Consider the following 23,678-nt stretch of genomic DNA (forward strand, 5'->3'; position numbering starts at 1 on the left):
TCACGCAAGCCCTGAATCCATTTTTATCTGTGAGGAATGTCTGACTAGTAACTCTAGGCTTTTCCATAAATCGAATAAGATGTAAGTTTGACAGAGCACAGTAATCCTTACAGCAGCCATCCTCAAAGAGCAGAGTCCACAGATCATTGCAGTTTTGATTTGCAGTTCCTCGTGATTAATGATGTTAAGCATCTTTTCATGGGCTTGTGGGCCATTTGTATGTCTTCTTTGGAGAAATGTCAATTCAAGTCCTTTGCTCATTTTGAATTGCATGGTCTTTCTGTTGTTGGTTTGTAAGAGTTCTTTTTATGTTGGATGTATATTCTAGACATATTCTGGATACCAGACCATTCTCAGATGTGTGGTTTGAAAATGTTTTCTTGGGGCACATGGCTCACTCAGTCCCTAGAGCATGCAACTCTTGATCTCAGGGTCCTGATTTTAATCCCCATGTTGGGCATGGAGCTTACTTTAAAAATTGGCAGTTTACTTTCTTGATAATGTCCTTTAATGCAGAAAATTTTTTAATTTTGAGGAAGCCCAGTTTATCTATTTTTTTCTTTTTCTTTTCTTTCTTTCTTTTTCTTTTCCTTTTGCTTTTTGTGTCATATCCAAGAATCCATTGCCAAATCCAATCTCATGAAGATTTAGCCCTATATTTTCCTTGAGAGTTTTATAGTTTTAGCTCTTATATGTAGGTCATGGATCTATTCTGAGTTAATTTTTGTCTGTGGTGTGAGGTAAGGGTCCAACTTCATTCTTTTGCATGTGGATATCTAGTTCTCCCACCACCGTTTGTTAAAGAGACTATTCTTTTCACATGGCATCCTTGCTAAGATTTAAATTAGGGGCGCCTGGGTGGCTCAGTCAGTTAAGCTTCTGACTCTTGATTTCAGCTTAGGTCATGATCTGAAGGTTATGAGATCAAGCCCCACATCAGGCTCCACTTTCAGCATGGAGTCTGCTTGAGATTCTCTCTCTCCTTCCCCCTACTTGCGTGCTCTCTCATTTTCTCTCTCTCTTTTAAATAAATAAAATCTTTATTTTAAAAAATAATTAAGGGCGCCTGGGTGGCTCAGTTGGTTAAGCGACTGCCTTCGGCTCAGGTCATGATCCTGGAGTCCCGGGATCGAGTCCCACATCGGACTCCCTGCTCAGCAGGGAGTCTGCTTCTCCCTCTGACCCTCCCCCCTCTCATGCTCTCTCTATCTCATTCTCTCTCTCAAATAAATAAATAAAATCTTTAAAAAAAAAAAATAAATAAATAAATAAATAAATAAAAAATAATTAAATTAGCCATAGGTATATGGGCTTTTTTCTGACTCTCAATTCTATTCCACTGGTCTATATGTTTATTCTTATGCCAGAACCACAGTGTTTCGATTACTGTAACTTTGTAGTAAGTTTTGAAATTGGGAAGTATGAGTCCTCCAATTTTGTTCTTCTTTTTCAATATTGTTTTGGCAATTGGCCTCTTGTGATTCTGTATGAATTTGGTGATTGGCTGAGCCATTTCCTTCAAAAGAAGAAAAAAGCCATTGGAATTTTGACAGGGATTGCATTGAATCTGTAGACTGCTTTGGGAAGTATTATTATCTTAACAATATTAAGTCTCCCTACCTATAAACATGAGATGCGAAGTATATTTTTTCATATATTTATTTTCATCTTTATGTATGTATCAATTATCTATTCATATCCTTTGCCCTGTTTTCTAATGAGGTGTTTATGTTTTCATACTGCTTCATTTAAGTGTTTTAAATACAGAAACAGATTTTTCATCATAGATACTGTAAATATTTTTCCCAATTTGATGTTAGTCACATGACCCTATGTAGGATAATTTTTGATATGTAAAAGATTGTTGTTCTTTAAATATAGTCAAATGTATCAGTCTTTTATGAGTTCTGTGTTTTATATCCTGCCAGAAAGCTCTGTCCAATCTAACATTGTAAATAAATTCACTGAGGTTTTATCCTGGTAATCTTATTTATTTTTATATTGACATCATTGATAATTTTGGAATTTGTTTTTGATATAATAAGAGAAGTCGCCATCCACTTTTGTGGTTTTTCACATGGTTAGCCAATTGTCAAGAATAACCCATCTTTTAGCATTGCAGGAAATGCCATCTTGATGACACTCTGAATTTATGCCATCCTGAATACTATATACCTTGTCATTGTCTTGTTGATTTCTTTTCCACCACCAAACTGGCTGGTTTTAATTTTTTTTGTTGTTGTTTTTTATTTAAAATAATTATAGGGTCTGGGCACCCGGGTGGCTCAGTCAGTTAAGCATCCGACTCTTGATTTCGGCTTTGGTCATGATCTCAGGGTCATGAGATGGAGCCGGTGTTGGCCTCTACCCTGGGCGTGGAACCTGCTTAAGATTTTCTCTACTTCCTCCCCACCCTCCCCTCTCAAAAAAATAAATAAAATGAGTATAGGGTCACAGAAAGCTACAAACATGGTACAGAGAAGTCCCATGTACTCTTCACCCAATTTCCCCCAATAGTTACACCTTAGGCACTATAAAACCATATTGAAACCAGGAAATTGACCTTCATACAATGTGTGTGTAGAGTTCTGTGCCATCTGATCATGGATGTGGTTCATGAAACAAGGAAAGTACAGCACTATTTTATCAGTGGGAAACCACCCACCGCCACCAACCTCTGGCAACCGCGAATCTGTTTTCCACAGCTATACACTTGTCATTTTAAGAAACTTTATGCCTGGAATCATGTAGTATGTGATGATTTAGGACCGGCTTTGTTTGCTCAGCATGATGCCCTTCAGTTCCATCCAAGTTGTTACATGTATCAAAAGTTCATTCACTTTTTTATAGGTTTGTCTTTAAATTCCAGTTAGCTAACATACAGTGTAATATTAGTTTCAGGTGCACAATACAGTGATTCAACACTTCCGTACATCTCCGAGTGCTCATCACAACAAATGCCCTCCTTAATCCCCATCACCCCATCCTCCCACCCACCTCCCCTCTGGTAACCATCAGTTTGTTCTCTATAGTTACGAGTCTGTTTCTTGGTTTGTCTCTCTCTCTCTCTCTTTTCCCCCCATGCTCATTTGTTTTGTTTCTTAAATTCCACATATGTGTGAAATCATATGGGTACTTGTCTTTCTGTGACCGACTTATCCATGTTATTGCAAATGACAGGATAGCTCCATCCATGGAGTTTTTTATTTGAATGATTGTATATTTCAGTTGCAAAATTTTTCATTTGGTTCTTCTTTATATCTTCTCTCTTTACATCATCTGTGCTGAGAATCTCTGCTTTTGTCATTTGTTTCAAGTGTGTTCTTCATTGCTCACAGAAGCATTTTCATGATAGCTGTTTTAAAATCTTTGTCAGGGGCACCTGGGTGGCTCAGTCGGTCGAGCATCCGACTCTTGATTTCGGCTCAGGTCATGATCTCAGGGTTATAAGATCGAGCCCCTCGTCTGGAGCCTGCTTAAGATTCTCTCTCTCCCTCTGCCCCTCCCCGCCATCCACCTGCATGTGCGATGTACTCTCTTGCTCTCTCTTAAAAAAAAAAAATCTTTCTCAGATAATTCTAACGTCCATATCACACTGGTGTTCACGTTTGTGGATTGTCTTTCTCGCTCACGTTGAGGTTTTCCTGGTTCTTGGTAGGATGAGTGATTTTCCACTGAATCTCGGACATTTCAGATCATGTAAGACCTGGGATCTTACTAGCAATCTTGTGTTTTAGCTGGCCTCCTCAGACACATGCTCATTACTTCTAGCAGGATGGAAGGCCAGGTTTTCCATCCAGCCTCCACTGACATCCAAGATGGGGGAGGCTCCTCATTACTCCTGGGAGGGAGGCTGCAATTCTGCCTCCCTGCTTGTCCTCCTTTGATACCACCCCAGCGAGGGCTTTGTGTTGTAGTAGTCTGGCTAGGAAGGTGGTCTGCTCCCCAGTCTGCCCTGGTAGATGGAGGGAGGAGTGGGGCCTTGGGGTTTTCTGGATATACACCTGGTATAGAGCTCACATTCTCTGGAAGTTTCGTCTTGTTTTACTTCTAGGTTGGCTACAGAGTTGGCTACTTCTAGTCGGTTTACTTCTCAGTTTACTTCTAGGTTGGCTTTTCTTGAGGACTTTTTTGTTCATATCCATTGGTGTTTCTGAGTTGCTGGCTTCTCCAGCACTCAGTTTGGAATAGACAAGACAAAAGAAAAATTAAAAAAAAAAAAAAAAAGGCAAGGGCACCTGGGTGGCTCAGTCAGTTGGGCATCTGCCTTTGGCTCAGGTCATGATCTCAGGGTCCTGGGATTGAGCCCCGCGTGGGGCTCCCTGCTCGGTGGGGAGTCTGCTTCTCACTTTCTCTCTCCCTCTGCCTCTCCCCCTGTTTGTGCTCATTCTCTCTTTCTCAAGTAAGTCTTTTATTTATTTGAGAGAGAGAAAGCATGGGGGGGAGGGGGGAGAGTCAGAGTCTGTATGTATATACGTATAGAGTCTATATATACATATATATGATCCAGGGTTTTCAGCTGTTCTTTCCACAGGACAAGTAGGGACAGCTATGTCTGCTCCATCTTTCCACCAAACTTTTAGTTACTGTAATTTCATAACATGGTTCAAATTTCTAGCTGGGCTAGTCTTCACTCATCACTCTTATTTTTCAGAATTATCAAAGCTATTCTATGTGTTTTCTCCAGGTGAACCCCGATATTATTTTAAGCTCCAAAAATAAGAGTGTAGCTATGAGTGTTGGTGTCTCGTCAGTTTTGTAAAATAATTTAAGGAGCATGAGCATCTTTTCCATGCTAATCTTCCGTCTCCCTCTCTGAGAACAAGGATGCCTTCCAGGATGCTCGCCTTCTCGATATTCCTCAGTAGAAGTATTTTAAGTTCTCTTCATAGAGATCCTTTGATTTCTTGTCAAGTTGACTCCTGAGTGCTCCATTCTTTCTTAGAGAAGTTACAAATGGAACGCTTTTCTATGACGCCTTCCTCGCTGGTTATTCTTCAGATATGGGAATGCCATTCATTTTTGCACATTACATTTATGTCTATCCACTTCAGTGTACTCGCTCATTGTTTCTAGTGGTTTGTAGTTTATTCTCATGGATTGGAGGTATCAAATCCTAGCATGTGTTAATAATTATATTTTTCACATTCCATTCCAACATTAGCATTCCTTCCTTTCTTGTGGCCTTCCAGAAAACTGTTCCATAATGGTGGTGGTGGTGGTGGTGCATCCTCATCTGGTTCCTGACTTTAATGGGGGTGCTTTCAGCATTTCAGTGCAAGGCACGACAGTGCATCGGACTGTGGTTTGCAAACACTGTTTTTTAATCATGCAGTGGAGAGGACCCACCGATTCTATTCTCCCTCTTATCACAATGTCATAAACCAGGCATGAATCACAAAGGCACTTACACATAGAAAAACCTTGCCATCTGGAGATTTAAAAGCACTCTCCTAAATAACTGGGGGGTCAGAAAGAAAATTCAAGAATGGAATCATGGTATATTTAGAGAATAATCTAAATGAGAATAGAGTGGTATTAATGAGAAGTCTCGGAACATGTCCCCGTAAACCAGCCTGAGTGGATGTATTGACTCATGTATTGACTCAGAACCAAGCAGCAGAAGCCTCAGGATGCACTGGCCTCAGGCAGAGCTGGGTGGTTCACGGTCATCATTTCCCAGAGCAAACACAGGACCGGACACTCTGCAGGCCACGCAAACCCTTCTGGGGCTTGGGCTCATGGCCTGTAGTGCCCATGGGACCAGTGAAGACAGGCTGTAGGTGGGGTTCAGGGGGTCACCTGGCTGAGCTCGGGGAGGGACCACCCCGACTGAGGCACCCTGGTGTGGGGGCACCACTGGTCATGTGGTATAAATAGAAGCCAAAGGACCAAGGTTGGTGAATGATTTCCTTTTCTTTGCTAAATTAAAGCAAAATGCAGATTAGCAGCATGGTGACCTCATTCTCATGCTGGTGTCCTGAGTAGAAGAGGAGAGTTTCTGCTCATGTCCCCTGGGAAACACCAAGGGGTATGGGCCGGGGTCTGTGTGTGAGCCCCAGGGCCTCCCCATCCTCAATATTGTGTGGGCATCCGCATCTCTGAGGAGTGTTGGAAACAGGGGTCTGGTTATCAGTGGTCTCTGTGCCCCTGCAGGACCACTGATCTCTGCCCAGTAGCTTGATTTATTGAGTGCCTGCTGTATATGGTGAGAGTTGGGGGTCACAGGAGCCAACAGTGGAAGGGGGGTGGCGGCTGGTCTGGGCTCATCTCATACTCCTTCCTCACCCTATACTCCCACCATAAGGAGTTACCTGTGTTTCCCCTAAACATTTCATGTTATTTCAGACCTCAGTGCCTTTGCATATGCTGCTCTTTCGGCCTGGAATGCCCTTCTCTTCCTGGCAGACTCCTCCTCCTTGCAGACTCAGCTCAAGTTGTTTCTTCCATGAAGTGTGCTATGCCCAACAGAACTGATTCCTTCTCCTGATGCCACCACAAAGGTGATGACTGCCTCTGCTCATGGGCCACACTGCATCTACCTCTGTGTCCCTTACAGAACTGTGGCCCTTTTGTAGTTACATGAAATGGATGGATGGATGGATGGATGGATGAAGAATGGCAGCGATTATTATAACCGAGTACATTACTAAGGCACCCACACCCAGTAGCATGGCTACTCCTTCTTATGAGCGTGGTCCCCAGTGGGGCATCCGGGGAGGGAACCCCAGAATTGGAGGCAGGCCCTGCCTGGCACACAGTAGGCTCTCAGTGAGGCGGCCGTATCCTCTGGTTGTGTTCGCCGTGTAGATGGAGGCAGGGGAGGTGGAGGGACCATGGGGAGACATGGGCTGCAGGACACCCCGACCTGAGTCTTTGTCTCCTTTGCCTTTCTGTTTCCGGGAATCTCAGCCGAAAGCAAGACAAGACCCTTTGAACTTCCCTTTAGAAAAATCGCTTGTTCTTTTGAGGCTTTGGTTGTGAGGAATTGGACGAGCCTGTGGTTTCGAAGCCTTGGTGGCAGCCTCCCACATCTGTCACTTTCGGGGTTGCCCCAGAAGGCTAGAAATCGCCTTCCAATCCATGGGCTTTTCACAAAGGCATTTGTTCTTCTCTTTCCCTTGGCCTCATGTTGTCTTTCTTAGAAAGCGTTGCAGACGTTGGGCAAAGTTGGAGCAGAGGGAGGTGGCTTCAAACAGTGGCTGGACCTTTGGGAGGCATCCCGGCCAGGAATTATAAAGACCCCTGAGGTCACTGAGCCTTCGGATGAGTGCAGGGTGTTGGGTGTCAGGTCTCGGCCTTTGTTCCCAGGGGGACAGACCTAATGCTCAGGCCTTTTGTCTGAAAGGAGCAGTTTGCACATTGTGAACCTGGCATGTCCCCAAGAGGGGCTGAGACTCAGGAGGCCGGTGGACCCAGGCTCCAAGGCTTCAGCCTAGTGCTGGCTGGGTGAAGCTCATCTCTACTGTGGGAAGAATGATCCTGCCCTGAAGGGGGTGTTGCAACAGTTGAGACAATGCCTTTAAACTCTCCCAGGGATGGGGCGCCGGGGCGGGGGGGGGGGTGCTCAGTTGGTTAAGCCTCCGACTCTTGGTTTTGGTTCAGGTCATGATCTCAGGGTTATGAGATTGAGCCCAGCATAGGGCTCTGTGCTCAGTGGGGAGTCTGCTTGGGATTCTAACTCTCTCCCTGCTCCTCCCTCACATCGTGCTTGCATATGCACTCTCTCTTTCTTTCAAATAAATAAATAAATCTTTAAAAAAATAATAAAAAAATAAAATCCCCAAGGGGAGGAAGGAGAAGTGGCACTTATTAGCACCCGCCTGTATGTGAGGGAGGCACAGACATGGAGGATCAGAACCTCAGTTCACGTCTGGCTCCACCACCATCCACTCAGTGACCTCGGTCAGGTCAGGTTATTTCTCCTGTGTCTAGGCATCACTTCAGGAAATCGGGAATCACCAAAGCATTGGGTGAGATAACACATGAGGAGCTCTAAGGACCACATGTGATGCGCAGCACTAGTTTAATATGTGTGTGATGCGTAGAATGCCTCAGTAAATTCCACTTTCGTTCACTTACTTCTCGCCACAAAAATCATTCCATTATTTCGATCTGGCAATCAATGGAGAGTGTATGGATTTAAAAAAGACCAAGGCAACTGACACTACTGAGTGTTGGCGAGGATGTGGAGCCACTGGAACTCTCATGCGGTGCCGGCAGGAATGTAAAATGGCACAGCCTCTGTGGCAGGCATCCACCCCTCACATGACTCTACAATTCCACTCTTAGGTCTTTACCCAGCGAGACCAAAAGCTTACGTTCAGACCACGATCTCGATGCCAATGTTTCTAGAGCAGGATTTGTAATTACCCAAAATTAAAAATGACCTAAATGGGGGTGCCTGGTGGCTCAGCTGGTGAAGCGTCTGCCTTTGGCTCATGTCATGATCTTAGGATCCTGGGATTGAGTCCCACATCAGGCTCCCTGCTCAGCAGAGAGTCTGCTTCTCCCTCTGTGTGCTCTCTGTCTCTGTCTCTCTCTCTCTCTCAAATAAATAAATATATAAATCTTTTTTTTAATGAACTAAATGTCCCTCTGATGGAGAATGGATAAAAAAAAACAGAGGAGGGTGCCTGGGTGGCTCAGTTGGTTAAGCGACTGCCTTCGGCTCAGGTCATGATCCTGGAGTCCCGGGATCGAGTCCCGCATCGGGCTCCCTGCTCAGGGGGGAGTCTGCTTCTCCCTCTGAACCTCCCCCCCTCATGTACTCTCTCTCTCTCTCTCTCTCTCTCTCATTCTCACTCTCTCAAAATAAATAATAAATAAATCTTAAAAAAAAAAAAACAGGAATATCCATATAGCAGAGTACCACTCAGCAGTAAAAAGGAGCGAGCTGTTGATACGCACAATATGGTGAATCTCAAATGCACGACACTAAGAAAAAGAAGCCGGACTGGAAAAAAAAAAAAAAAATCACACTACACACTATACGCTTGCACTTATATGACATTTTGTAAAAGGCAAAGCGGTAGAGGGACAGTCTTTGGAAGCGGAGAGTCAAACAGGTATGTGTCCACTCACATTCATAGAGCTGGTATTCACTGTAACCAAAAGGTACAAACAACCCAAAGGTCCGTCTGTAGGTGAATGGATAAACAAAATGTGGTATATGCACACAACGGAATTTTTATTTTTTTTTTAAAGATTTTATTTATCTGAGAGAGAGGAAAAGAGCGTGAGTGGGTTTCGTGGGGGAGAGGGAGATGCACGTCAAGAGGATTGGGGGGAGGACGGGAGCTATTCTGCCCCTTTGATTGTCATGGTGGTCCTGTGACTATTCATTTGTGTACACCAAAAAGAATGCATTTTACTCAATGCAAAAAAAAAAAAAAAAAAAAAAAAGAGGCATTCCCGCTGGGCTCTGACTCTTCTTTTGGTTCATTCATTTAGCCCACAAATATTAAGTCCACCTGTGCATGATGCCCAAGCCATGCTCCCCAGAACCCTAGGGTTGGCCTTGGGGTAGACCCCGAGGAGACAGATGAGCCAAAGGGGATGAGAACAACGGGGCTGCCTTAGTGTAATTTTGATAAAAATCATGTCAGTAAGTTTTCCTTGGGAGACCAGCTGAAAACTGGTGGCTCTGGATGTTTTAATACCTTCTCAAGTCATTTTTTACTTAAGTATGTTTATACAGCAGCCTTCCACATCTGCCTCCTTTGGTCTGCCTCCCTTTGATACTCCGGTTTTTAAGCCATCTCTGGTTTGTGCTTTTGTTTGCGGGTCTCCTTACCCTGCCTCCTGCCCTTGAGCGGGGCTGTCTTTTTTTTTTTTTTAAAGATTTTTTTTTTATTTATTTATTGAGAGAGAGAGAGTGGTAGAGAGAGAGCATGAGAGGGAAGAAGTCAGAGGAAGAAGCAGACTCCCTGCTGAGCAGGGAGCCCGATGCGGGACTCGATCCCAGGACTCCGGGATCATGACCTGAGCCGAAGGCAGCGCTTAACCAACTAAGCCACCCAGGCACCCAAGCGGGGCTGTCTTAAAACTAGAGAAACAGGCTACTTGGGGAACGTTCTGGAAGTTTGGGAGGCAACGTGGCCCCAGGGACCTGCTGATCTGATTGTGGCACCATTAGAAGCTGGGTTGATCCAGAGACAGACAGATGGCTGAAAATGGCAGAAAAGAAAAAATAAAATGGACAACCACTATTATTATTAGCTCATCTCTTAAGGACTTGCATTTTTATTGATGGATGCCAAAGAATGCTTTATATCAGCTGAAGAAATATTTCTAGCCAAAATTGAGAAATTTATTAATATTCACCGAAAGAGATTTTTGGTTCTGTCTGCTGCCCTCCATGGGTCTGAGGAATGGAAACTGATGTTCAGGATTCAGCAGAGATTCCTGGGTAGTAATTTACGGATACTTCCAGTACACAACACAGTAAATGCTATTAATCTTATGTGCACTATAGCTAAGACTGCCTCCAAACCATACACAGACAGCATTTGCTATAGAATGATAACAACTGAGGCTTACATCATTGAGCAAAGTCCTGTTTGGAAAACACTTCAAAAATTAAAACTGAGTAGTGATTCACTTAACCTAAATTAGAGTATCAATTACAAAAGTTCTTTTGGAAGAATGTTAAAATAATTACCAGTTAAATTATAATGTTCAAATATCTATTTAAAGATTTTTTAAAAATTTAAAATAATAAAATGTATATGATCAAAAACGAAAAAAAAAAAAAAAAAACTAGAGAAACAGTCCAGGTTTTTAAGGCCTTCCTTCGGCAGGCCATTGCCTTCAGCCTGCTGCGGGCCTCTCCCTCCCACGTGCCCAGAGATCGGCTAAAAGAGACAGTTAAGTTGCAAGGAAGTGTGGCTGGCTTCAACAAAAAAAAACTGAAGGTGTCAGCTGAGGAAACTTAAAGGCTCCTTGGGCTGATTTAGCTTCAGGCACAGGTGGATCCAGCAGTTAATTCCTATCCTCAGGATTCTCTGTCTCTGTCTTTATCTTTTACTTCTCCCTCTTTCTCCCAATCCAGTCCTTCCTTCACCTCCTGCCCTCTCTCCTCTATGCTGACTGCTCACAGCCTCAGCTCCTCAGCTAGGCCCTCTGGAGAGACCTCCTGAAGAGAGACACCATACTCCCGGAAGTCATTTTGCTTTCGGGGTTTTCCTCCTGAGAAACAATTTGTCAGTATCCACACACATGAGGTGGAACAGTCCCCTTCCACCTGCCATGCCTGGCGTGCCCCTCACTTGCTCAAGAGCCTCCCTGCCTTGCCCTGCTCCCCAGACACACTCTCTCAGACTGGCAAGAGTGCTTGAATCCACAGGCCCAGGGCCCCCACCCCCATCTGTGCCACCTCATGCGGACCCTCCAAGCCCATTGCTATAGACCGTGACCGAGCAAACAGCCCAGTGAGAGACACAAAATACAGTTGTTTTTCTGTGTCTTCTTGATTCATCTGTGTAACAGACCCTGCAGAGTGTCCACTGTATGCCAGGCTGCCTGGGGGCCACAGCGATACAAAGATGAAAACATTACTACTGCCCTCAGAGCCCATGTTCTAAAGAGACGCAGATATGGAGAAAAAGGCGTGCCCAGGAGGCCCTTTTATGTAAGAACAGCCGGGCCCAGCGAAAAGCCTTTGAATTTCATTGTAACAAGTCAACGCAGGGACTCATTGGGACTAAATCTTGAAAATAGAGACCAAAAACAAAGTCGTTTTTGTAATTTTATCCCATATTTAACAATGTTTAAGTTATAATTTCAACTCTGGGAGAATTTTTATTTATTTATTTATTTTTAAGATTTTATTTGTTTATTTGACAGAGAGAGACAGCCAGAGAGGGAACACAAGCAGGGGGGTGTGGGAGAGGGAGAAGCAGGCTTCCCACTGAGCAGGGAGCCCGACTCAGGGCTCTATCCCAGGACCCTGGGATCATGACCTGAGCCGAAGGCAGACGCTTAACCGACTGAGGCACCCAGGCGCCCCTCAAGTCTGCGTCTTTTGACAAGGTTTGCAATTTCTCTTGCCGTGGATTTGCATCACATGATTTATAGTCACAAATACCCTCCTCAAACAGCAGGTGCATTTACAACACTCAGGGTCATCTGGACACTGCCCACCACAGGATGAGTGGGCATAGGGGCAGGTGTGTCTCACTGTGGCTGATCTTAGAAAGGGTCGGCTTAGTCATCACTATTTGTGTTCTGATGATTTGGGCTTCTCTGTGGATCGTCACCCAAGGACCCGCCGCACAGTGCCTGAGAATGTTTTTCTCCTTCTGAAACAGAAATCTGACCCACTGCAGTGCTAGGTCCTTACCCCTGCCCAATGTCAGTCCCGGGAGGGCCTCCAGTGAGGCCCCACGTGGCCAATGCTGGTTCACATCTCAAAGGCTTCATTCACACCTTCCCCTCCCCCTGGGACATCTTCTCCCTTGATTCCTTGACGTCTGTCTCCTCCTTCCAGATTCTGCCCCAGAGCCTCTTCCTTTGAGAAGCCTTCCCTGCTCACCCCAGCACGCTGACCCCTCCTTCCTGGGCCCTGCAGGCCTTGCAGCAGCCCCTCTAATTGCACAACCCCCTCCCCCAAAATCGACCACATCTTCCTCCTTCACCAGACTCCTTGTGAATCCCCAGGACCAAATGCAGAATACTTCTTTGGTTGAAATAAAGGCAGGAAGAAGGGAAAGCACCCACATTTTTGGTCTGGGGAAAGTGTAGCCCTTGAGCCTAAAACCCTCCCTTCCAGCTCTTGGTGGCCCAAGCAATGAGCATGTGTTGTGGGCTGGGGCCCACGGTGCCCCAAGCCTGCTTGCACATCAGCGTTACCCGAAGCTGGTCAAACACAGGTTCCCAGATATCACTTCCCCAGTTGCCCTCCAGCTGGTCTGGGTGAGGCTCTGCATTTCTCAGCAAACCATCCCAGACGGTGGAGCAGCCTGGCCTAGTGTAGACCCATCAGGGAGGAGTCGGATGCCTCCCGTGTACCCCAGAGCTGTCAAGACACTGAATCGTGTTCATTGCCTGGAGCTGCTATAATAAACTGCCACAAACTTGGGGGCTTCAAGCACCAGAAATTGGTTCTCTTATGGTACTGGAAGTCAGAGATCCAGAATGGGTGCTCTCTTGCTGCTCAAAGCAAGGAGTCAGCAGGGCGGGTTCCTCTGGGAGGCTCTCAGGTAGAATCCATTCCTCTTCCAGTTTCTGGAAGCCACTGGCATTCCTTGGCTTGTGACCACATCACTCCAATGTCTGCTCTGTCAAAACATCACCTTTTCCCTGACCTCTTGTCCCCCCTTCTCATAAGGACCCTTGTGATTCCTTCCGTCTGCCCAGATAACCTAGATTAATCTTTCCATCTCCCTCTGCTTGACTTAATCCCATCTGCAAAGGGCCTTTTGTCATATACATTAGTTCCCTGGGGCCACAACCAGATACCACAGACTTGGTGGCTTTATTTTATTTTTTTGAAAGATTTTATTTATTTATTTATTTATGAGAGAGAGAGAGAGAGAGAGCACAGCTGGGGAGCAGCAAAGAGAGAGGGAGAAGTAGGCTCCCTGCTGAGCAGGGCTGAGCCTGCTGAGCCCCCAACTCCGGGCTCGATCCCAGGACCCTGGGATCATGACCTGAGCCAAAGGCAGACGCTTAACCGACTGAGCCACTCAGGCGCCCCAGACTTGGTGGCTTTAAACAACAGAAATGTATTTTCTGTTCTGGAGGCCCAAAGTCCAAAATCAAGGTGTTGGCAGGGCCAAGCTCCCTCCGAAAGCTCTAGGGAAGAACCCCTCCTTGCCCCTTCCGAGCATCTGGTGGTTGCTAGCAATCCTTGGCATTCCTTGGCTTAGAGCTAAATCACTCCAGTTTCTGCCTCTGTCCCCATGTGGTTGTCTCCCTGTATATGTGTCTGTGTGTGTCTCTCTCCTTATAAGGACACCAGTCATATGGGATTTAGGCGCCCACCCAGATCCAGTATGACCTCATCTTTACTGATTACACCTGCAAAGACCCTTTCCAAATACGGTCGTGTTTGGAGGTTTTGGGTGGGCATGAATTTTGAGGGACTCTCTACAACCCAGTACAGCATGGAGAGGGAAGATATTCCCAGGGTCAGGGGATTAGGGCATGGATTTTTTGGGGGAGTCATTGTTATGCCTGCCACATGAATCCTCGCGCCAATCAGATGAGAGGCAGGAGGTACAGTTTTCTCCACGTCTCAGGCAAGGAAACCAAGGCACCGAGTGGGGAATGGACTTGTCTGAGGTCACACAGCTGGTAAGGAGCTGAGCCGGGACTTCAAGCCAGGTGTTGTGACACTCAGCCCAGTGCGGTCACCACCTGCCACAGCTGAGTGCCTGACGTGGAGCTCGGACCCAGAGCTCGACTAAGCCCATCAGCCCCTCCTCACTCACTGAGGGGCCCCCTGGTAGCTGTGCCTCTAACAGGCAAAAGAGGTCAAGAGTGGCCCGGATGTGCCCCAGGGCCCCCGGGAACAGGGAAGTGACATTTATCCAGCCCTCCCTCATTCCAGGCACTTCCATGTGTCACCTGATTTAATTTCTATAAACAGCCCTGAAGTGTCAGCATTATTAGACCCATTTTACAGATGAGAAAGCTGAGGTGCAGAGATACTCGTTGACTTGCCTGGAGTTCGGATTTTTATAAAAGGCCAGGCTGTCTTATCAGTGGGCCCTCGGTGGTCCCGCCAGCCTGGCCGTGTGTGGCAGAAGTTCTGGGCGCGCTTCCTGGACCCTGTGTGCACAGCTGCCATGGGGTGGGGGTGGGGGGGGGCTCAGCCGACCGAGCTGCCGGGTGGGCTGTGGCCCAGAAAGCCTCCACCCGTGGGACAGGTGGCCCCGCGGCGCAGCATCCTTGACGCCCGCTCAGCACACACCAGGCAGGCCCCAGATGCTCAGCTGTCCTGCCCCTTTGAAGTCCACGCCAAGCAGCTCTGGGCAGGAGCCCGGAGTACAGGCCAGTGAGGGGAGAGGGGAGAGAGCCTGACGGGGCGGCGGAGAGGGGCGGAGAGGGGCGGAGAGGGGCGCAGGGGGCGGGGGGGGGGGGGAGGGGAGAAGGGAGCCACAGCTGGGGCGGGCGGGGCCAAGAGCCTTCAGCTGAGTCCCGCAGCCCTTCCCTAAGACCTGGGGGCTTGAAATTCTAGACCCGCTGGATTTACTGTGCACTTGTCACCTCAGGGGGCCATTTCGTCTCCCTGGGCCTGTTTCCCCTTTGGGAGCCCGAGAGGGGAAGGCTGCCAACATCCTCCTCCTCGGGCACAGGAACCGGGGATGGGGGTGGGGGGGATGGGGGCTGAGCTTTGAGCCAGAAATGCTAGTTCAGGCTTATTTCCTGTTTCTCCAAAGACGTGAACCTCCAGGCCACATGGGCCTTGTAACAGCCCGGACGCCACGTGTAGGCCAGAACCCCAAGGCTTTGCAGATGAATTTGTGTCTATGAGCAGAAGAGTCCCCGACCCTGGGAATGTGGTTTTGTCCATTGGGGATCTTCAGGGAGTGAGCTTGGGGGTGGGCGGTAGGAGCGGCCAGTGCCAGGTGCCCCGCCCATCGCAGCGCTGCACCCGCCCTTCGAAAGCCCCAGGACCCCCGGACAGATGGTGACTGTGCCTGTGCTAGCCTTCGGGAATCCTTGTCTCCTTCAGGCACACCCGGGGCCCTTCCTGCCTCCTTGCCTGATACTGCGAGTGTTGGTGGTCTGGCCACACTGTGCACCTCCTGCCCCGGGACAAGGGGCTCTGTCCTGCCCTTCCTTCCCCGGCGACCACGGGGGGCCAGGTGGTGGTGGGTCCTCCTACCCCTTGGCGTCCTGGGGACGGTGGCTGAAAAGAAGGGAGAGAGTCTTGATTGACAGCTGTTATCAGTTCGTGGCCCCACTCACCCGATGGGAGCCAAGACATCTTTTGGACCGAATGTTGTATGCACTTTGGACAAAATCACATAACGGGACACGGTGTGGGGTTAGAAGACCTGAGTGTGAGCTGTTCTCTGGCACGTGCCCGCCAGGGTCCCCAGGCTCTTGTCCTCTGCAAAACCCAGACACCCCAGCGGGGGATTTCAAGCGTCAGGGGAGCCAGTGGAGGGCAATAATTAGGGCTGGGGCTCCTGCTTGGCTGGCTGGGCATCTGCGGTTTGCCCCCGTGTGGCCTGGCTCCATTTGCACCCACTGGCCCTGGGCTGCCGTGCTCACCGACACCTCCTCCGTGCAGAGCTGATCGTCAGCCTTGTGCATCCCGTTAGTAGCTCTCCGGACTTCTAACTTGGATCCCTAGATTTGGAGCATGCCGAGGCCACCATGCTTGGGGCCTGGCTGGACTTCCAGTTACCTAATTGATATGACTTTAGTTCTTGGACACTGAAGATCTCTTGACACAACTGTTTTTTTCCAAACCTTGCTCCTACAGGGCAGGAAGCATTCTAAAAATGATGTAAGTTCAGGATGGGCATCTTTAAATAAATGAGGAGAGGCCAAACGACCAAGCCCAGGACCTCTGTCCCCGATCCCCCTTGCAGACAGGCAGATCCCCATGAGCCACCTACCTCTTATGGAAACAGCAGTTCCTAAGTCCTGCCCAGGGCCACGTCTTGGCACCATCTTCTTATCAGATGAGTGATCTGGTTCCAGGGACAGGTGGTAGAGTCAGGTGTCAGATGCAAGGGGATCGAGGGCTCTCCTCAACAGGGTGGTGTGGCTTCTCCTCCCTTGTTCCAGAAGGCCAGCCAGGACTGCTCTGTCTACATAAACATCAGCTCTGCCGTCCGGCTTCTGTTGCGCCATCCCATGGCCTTGGATTGTGGTAAAAAGACAGAGAACTTGTACTTCCACTCATTTGTGCTTTTGCCTCTTAAAAAAATTCCTCATGGTTTGACAGTTAGTGCCTGGGAGTGTATGTCCGCAAGCAATCTTGTTTGGGGTTTGTTTATTTTTTTTTTTAAATAAAGATTTTATTTATTTATTTGACAGAGAGAGAATGAGAGAGATAGAGAGCACGAGAGGGAAGAGGGTCAGAGGGAGAAGCAGACCCCCTGCTGAGCAGGGAGCCTGATGTGGGACTCGATCCTGGGACTCCAGGATCATGACCTGAGCCGAAGGCAGTTGCTCAACCAACTGAGCCACCCAGGTGCCCCTGGGGTTTGTTTATTTTAAGATGTGTCCCATAGATACAGTTCCTTTGATTTTTAGAAGATGGAAATGCCGTGGGCATGTTGTTGGAAAGATACAAGATGAACATAGCCTGAGACTCTGTGTGGTGCTGGCTCAGCCTCGCAGATGGGGTTCGTTCTGTAACAGCCTTACTGAGATATCATTTGCTTACTATACAGTTCACTGAGGCCAAGTGCACATTTCAGTGGTTCTCAGTATATTCACAGAGTTGTGAATCCATCACCAAAATCAACTTTGGGACAAATCATCACCCCCCAAAATAAGGCCCCCCCCACATGAGTAGTCACTCACCCTCCAACCCCTGGCAGCCACTAACCTACATTCTCTCCCTATACATCTCCCTGTTCTGCGTTTTCATATGAGTGCAATCGTATAATACATAGTCTGTAGTCTTCTGTGACTGGCTTCTTCCACTTAGCAGAATCTTTGCAAGATTCACCCGTGCTGAAGCATGAATCAGTACCTCATTCCTTTGGATTGCCAAACCAATATTCTGTTGTATAGATATACCACGTTTTATTTATCCATTTATCAGCTGACAGACATTCAGGTTATTCCTACTTTTTTGGCTATTGTGACAATATTGCATGAGCATGTGTGTACAAGTGTTTGGGAGGACAAGGGTTTCTCACTTGTCTTGGGTCAACACCTATGAGTGGAATTGCTGGGTCATGTAACAGTTGATGTTTAAGCATTTGGGGAACTGCAGGACCATTTTATGAAGCTGCTGCACCATTTTGCATTCCCACAAAGAAGTATGTGAGGGTTCCAATTTCTCCACATCTTGCCAACATTAATTATTATCTGCCTTTCTGATTTCAGCTATCCTAGTGGTTATGAAGTGGTACCTCCTGGTGACTTTAGATTTGCATTTCCCAGATGGCTGACGATGTCGAATATCTTCTCATCTGCTTATATTGGCCATTTGTGTATCTTCTCTGGAGAAATGTCTACTCAAATCTTCTGCCTATTTTTTTAAAGGTTTTATTTTTAAGTAATCTCTGCACCCGAGGTGGGGCTCAAACTTACAACCCTGAGATCAAGAGTCGCATGCTCTACCAACTGAGCCAGGCAGTCCCCTCTATTTTTTTTTAAGATTGCATTTATTTATTTGACAGAGAGAGACACAGCGAGAAAGGGAACACAAGCAGGGGGAGTGGGAGAGGGAGAAGCAGGCTTCCTGCAGAGCAGGGAGTCTGATGCGGGGCTAGATCCCAGGACCCTGAGATCATGACCTGAGCCAAAGGCAGATGCTTAATGACTGAGCCACCAGGTGCCCTGTCAATTTTTTAATTGATCTTTTTGTGTTTTTATTGATGAATTGTGAAAAGTGTTTATATATTCCAGATACAAGTCAGTGGGTTGCCTTTTCATTTTCTTGATGGTCTCTTTTAAAGCACAAAAATTGTTTTGTTTTGTTTTTTGTTTTGATGAAATCCAATATATCCATATTTTTCCTTTGGTTGCCTGTGTTTTTGGTGTCCTATCTAAAAAACATTGCCTAATCAAAGGTTACTAAGATTTCATCTACGTTTTCTTCTAGGATTTTTATAGTTTTAGCTCTTATATTTAGGCCTCTGATCCATTTGAGTCAATTTTTTGGATATGGTGTAAGGTAGGGATCCAACCTCATTCTTTTGTATATGGGTATCCAGTTGTCCCAGACTCATTTGTTGAAAAGACTATTCTTTCCCCCTTTTAATTGTCTTGGCATCCTCGTCAGAACAAGAGGTTTTAAGAACCTTCCTGAGTGCAGGACTGCAGCCACCACGACATGGCCCACAGGTGGCCAGGGGTGCACACAGCATTGGGAAGCCTTGCAGGGCCCTCTGTTGAGTTATCTCTGCTTTACAAAGCCCTGTGCACTTTGCAGATCGGAACAGGGTAGATATCTGTGTTGGAAGACCCTTGGGAGGACAGCTGGTTAGAATGGATGGTATCAACTCTTCCTTTTCATGGATACACCTCTGTACCTGAGAAGGAAATGTGTCTGGCCAGGGAAGGCTGCATGCACCGTGCCTGATGTCCACAGATAGGCGATCTGCCACCAAGTGCCATGCCTCCCTGCTCCTCGCTGACCTTCCCAAGCTGGCCATAGCTAAGAGGACTGTATGTGCCACCATATTGGGACAGTCCCAATTGATACGTAGTCTTCCTCTTTTCAAATATCTTGGTTTGGGGGCGCCTGGGTGGCTCAGTCAGTTGAGCGTCTGCCTTCAGCTCAGGTCATGGTCCCGGCATCCTGGGAGTCCTGGGATTGAGTCCTGCAGGCTCCCTGCTCAGCGGGGAGCCTCCTTCTCCCTCTCCCTCTCCCTCTCCCTCTGCCTGCCTGTCTGCCTACTTGTGATCTCTCTCTCTCTTTCTGTCAACTAAATAAATAAAATCTTTAAAAAATAAATAAATAAAATAAAATACCTTGGTTTGGATGATAAATTATGGAGTCACCTGCTCATAGAGCAAAAACTGGGATGAGAATGTCCGTGGGTCCCAAACTGTGTATTCAGAATCCGAGGCCACCCTTTGCCCTGACAAGGGGAACTGAACTTGCATTTCAAAGTTAAAGCCTCTGCAAACACGGTCCAGATCCCACAAAGCCACTGCAAGCACAGTGGTTGGCAGGATGCGCAGCCTCCTCGGGCTCCCCTGGCCGAGAAGCCATATGTGGGAGCCTTTGGGATTAGCCCATTTGGAGAGCTTACCGGTGTTCTGGCCCAGGCAGCCGAGTTCTACTTCCGAAAGGGTCAGGAGAGCCAGACATGGCTGTCCCTGCCCATGCCACCTGTGTGCACCCATCCCACAGCCTCAAGAAGCACAGGACGTACAATTCCTTACCACTAAATGATGAATAGACACCTCTGGAGGAACTCCCTGCACCCCGCCCCCCTGCAACAAGAGGGGAAAGGCAATAGGAGGAAATAATGTGTTTTTGTTTTTTTCACTAAGCCAACACTCTTCTTTTTTTTTTAAGATTTTATTTATTTATTTGAGAGAGGGAGAGAATGGGGGGAAGGGAAGAAGGAGAGGGAGAAGCAGGCTCCCCTCTGAGCAGGGAGCTTACTACTGGCCTGATCCCAGGACCCCAGGATAGTGACCTGAACCAAAGGCAGACGCTTAACTGACTGAGCCACCCAGGCACCCCGCAACTCTCTTATTTTCATTTTTTTAAGTTTTCTTAATGTATTTTTTTTAAAGTAATCCCTACGCCCAACAGGGGGCTCAAACTCACGACCCTGAGATCAAGAGTCACGCTCCACCGACTGAGCCAGCCAGGTGCCTCCCTTAATGTATTTTTTTAGTTTGAAACATAACTGACATACAGCATAATATTAATTTCAGGTGTACAATGATTTGGTACATATTGCGAAATGATTGCCACAGTAAGTCTAGTTAACATCCATCACCACACAGAGGTACAAAGTTTTTTTTTTCTTCTCAGGGGAACTTTTGAGATCTCCTCTCTTGGCCACTTTCAAATACACAACGCAGTATTATAGTCGTGGTCAGCACGCTAAACGTTACGTCTCCAGGATTAGTGAATCTTATAACTGGAAGTTTGTACCTTTGGATCTTCTTCACCCATTTCATCCACCCCTCCCACTCCCCAGGACACTGTTATATACACACCTAACTAGTGCAAACCCAGATATACCTTGGCAAAAAAAAATCCAGATGGAGTAGCGCAAAAGCAAGAGAACTAACTTAAGCAGTGCCTGCAGGTGCCCTCTGTGGGGAAGGATGAGAATGTGCAGCACACACACACACACACACACACACACACACACACACACACACACCGCCAGGGCGAGGGGTAATCAACTCCTGAGAGCCCTGTGAATGAATGTATGATCATCTGAGCGAGGGCAGAAGTTTTCATACAGCTTATCCTTTAAGCACAAACCAAAGAATCATGTGATGAAATGCAAATGTTGCCTTATGCTCTGTCTATCTGTCACACTAGGGGAGATGCAGGGAAATCCCCACGCACAAGGGGAGCAGGAGAGAGCTTCCCGGAGGAGGTGACCCCGGGGAAGCTGTGTTGGGAGGAGGTGGAGGAAGCCGAAGGGAGCTTCCAGGCAGCAGGCACTTTGTGAAGCAAGTACTGAGGCAGGGGGAGTGTGTGGGAAGGGAGGTGAGGCCAGGTTATGCAGGCTTCAGTTGCCTTGATAAGGAATGTGAATTTTAACCCTTGGTTAGCGACTCCCAAATCAGTGTCCCTGGAACAGATTCATGAGATGCTCCTGGGACAAAGGGTTCCGTAGTCTCACAAGCTGGGGAGACATCACATGCAACCCCTCCAACCGGAATCTCCCACCTTGGAGACTTACAAAACCTATTAACATATAGTAAAGGCCCTGAGAAGTCCTGCGGCAAACACTTTTTTGACTGATTACTCAGGGTTTCCATGAAACCATCCTGTAGCCTTTGTGCTCCACAGGAAGCGTAGCTCAGGCACTAGGGAGCCACTGCAGGTTTCAGGGCAAGGGAGTGACAGGGTCAGATGCCCCGGCCGTGCTGGGGGCAGGGAGTCCACGAGGTGGCTGGTCACACTGGCTAAGTCAAAAGGTCCATCTCAGTAGCTACCTGGATGTCTGGGAAGGACCCAGCAAAATCACTCGATGGGGAAGGAGTTGACCATAGAAAGCAGGAGAGATGAGTGAGAGCCCGGGGCTCTGCTGATGCTACATCCAAGAGCCTCCCTGCTCTGGACGCTGTCAGCGGCCATGGTCCCCTGGGACATCCCATCTGAGGCCTGGGAAGGAGCATCTGACGGGCTTCTTCCTGCCTGCATGTGTTTACGCTCAGTAAGTGCAGGTCTGTGTCCCAAGCCATTCCTTTGAAGGCTCCAACGGACACCGGCTTCCCACAGAGCAATCTTGCCTTTCTTTACCTTTCAAGAAGAGGGAGAACAGATCAAATCCAATACACGCCCAGACCACCCCAGCCCCCCCTAAATTCTTAAACAATGTGGAGCGGACTGGATCTCCCCTGGGATTATCACAACGAGCACTCACACTTCTTGCATCTTAACCGGACCTGCGTGCTGGCAGAAGGCTTACATGCCAGGCGTCTCTGAATAATTACCGATGAAGGACGGGAGAATCCGAGGCACCAAACTGCCTATCCAGCTGTGACTTACAGGCAGATGACACCGCACAGGAAAGGAGTTTGGTAAAACCTCACAGAGAACACGTGCGGGTGTGGGCGGGCCTCAGGGACAGCGAAGCTTTCTGCATTGTTCTCTGCTGCTCACTGATTTCTGTTCTACTCCCTTCGATGCTGCTCTAGCTATAAAGTCTCGGAAGAAGGGCCTGGCAGGCAGATTGCTTACAGCTCAGGATTTTCCATCCTGTTTTTTGTACAGCCACCCATGGACCCTCTTCCTGCCCTGGGTGTGGAAACCCCGGAGAGAGAGGGGCCCTCAGCTGGGATGCCACCGCCGGCCCCACACACTGCCAGGGGGTTGAACTCAGGTTCACTCACGCCCGAAGCCACTCATTCATCCATCTTTTTTTTTTTTAAACAATTTTTCATGTGTTTAACACTCAGCAGTTTATTTTTTTTTAAGATTTTATTTATTATTTATTCATGAGAGACAGAGAGAGAAAGAGAGAAGCAGAGAGAGAAGCAGGCTCCCCGCTGAGCAGGGAGCCCGAGGCGGGACTCGATCCCAGGACTCTGGGATCATGACCTGAGCTGAAGGCAGATGCTTAACCATCTGAGCCACCCAGGCGCCCTCATTCATCCATCTTGTGTTTACTGAGTGTGGTGTGTGGCCTGAGCCTTGTATTTGTGTTGGGGGTAAATGATGAGCAGTTGTGAGCCTCCAGCATGACAGAGCTGTGCCCGCCGTGCAGGGAGACGCAGAAGGCAAGTCCCGATCCCACCTGGAGAGGCTGAGGGCCGGAGGCTGAGCAGGGCTGAGGCTGGAGCTGAGATTTTAGGAGAGGAGTAGGAATGGGGGATGAGCATTTTCGGGCAAGGGTGCTCTGGGGAGCTGGGGGGCGGGGGGGGAACCCTGCGTGTGCAAATGCACGGAAGCCAGACTGAGCACGGTGTCTTAGGGAGCTGGGAGTGGTTTGGTTTGACCAGAGCTTGACCTTTGAAGAACCTGTGGAAGGAGAGGAGGCAGAGAGGTGGGGAGTCCGGGCCCAGGGGATGGGGGGCTCGAGCACCACGCTAGAGAGTGTGGCTCTTCTCCAGGAGCCACTGGAAGGTCCATGACCAGGGTCATCGTGAGCCGGCAGCCCCAAGATGGGTAAAACAAGAGAGGAAGGAGGGACCGGGGTGATGTCACTCCGTGAGTTCAGGGAGGTTGAAGAGATCGGGGTGTGGAGGAGTGGACAGCCAGAGCGGCTGGGCAGAGGTGAGCGCCAGAGCCAATGTCTCAGGGCCAAACCGAGGACTGCGTGTAGCCATGCACCGCACCCACGTGAATAGTAAAATAATGGAAGCCACGTCAATGTCTACATTAAGGG

At 47.9% G+C, this 23,678-nt stretch overlaps 2 protein-coding genes across 2 annotated transcripts in view; both read left to right on the top strand.

Annotated features, from left to right (window-relative positions):
* The window catches only part of COL23A1 (collagen type XXIII alpha 1 chain), a 305,334-nt gene that overhangs the window by 155,943 nt on the left and 125,713 nt on the right, over positions 1-23,678 (top strand). The window lies entirely within an intron of this gene.
* LOC114200474 (protein SPO16 homolog) lies at positions 10,166-10,617 on the top strand. Its single transcript, XM_088023579.1, is given in 2 exon segments — positions 10,166-10,229; positions 10,232-10,617. Coding segments are annotated over 2 exon segments (450 nt in total).

This window comes from Eumetopias jubatus, unplaced genomic scaffold (assembly GCF_037043125.1).
Source record: "Eumetopias jubatus isolate StellerSeaLion01/CBP00866 unplaced genomic scaffold, mEumJub1_p1.0 scaffold_5, whole genome shotgun sequence".
Taxonomy (NCBI): domain Eukaryota; kingdom Metazoa; phylum Chordata; class Mammalia; order Carnivora; family Otariidae; genus Eumetopias; species Eumetopias jubatus.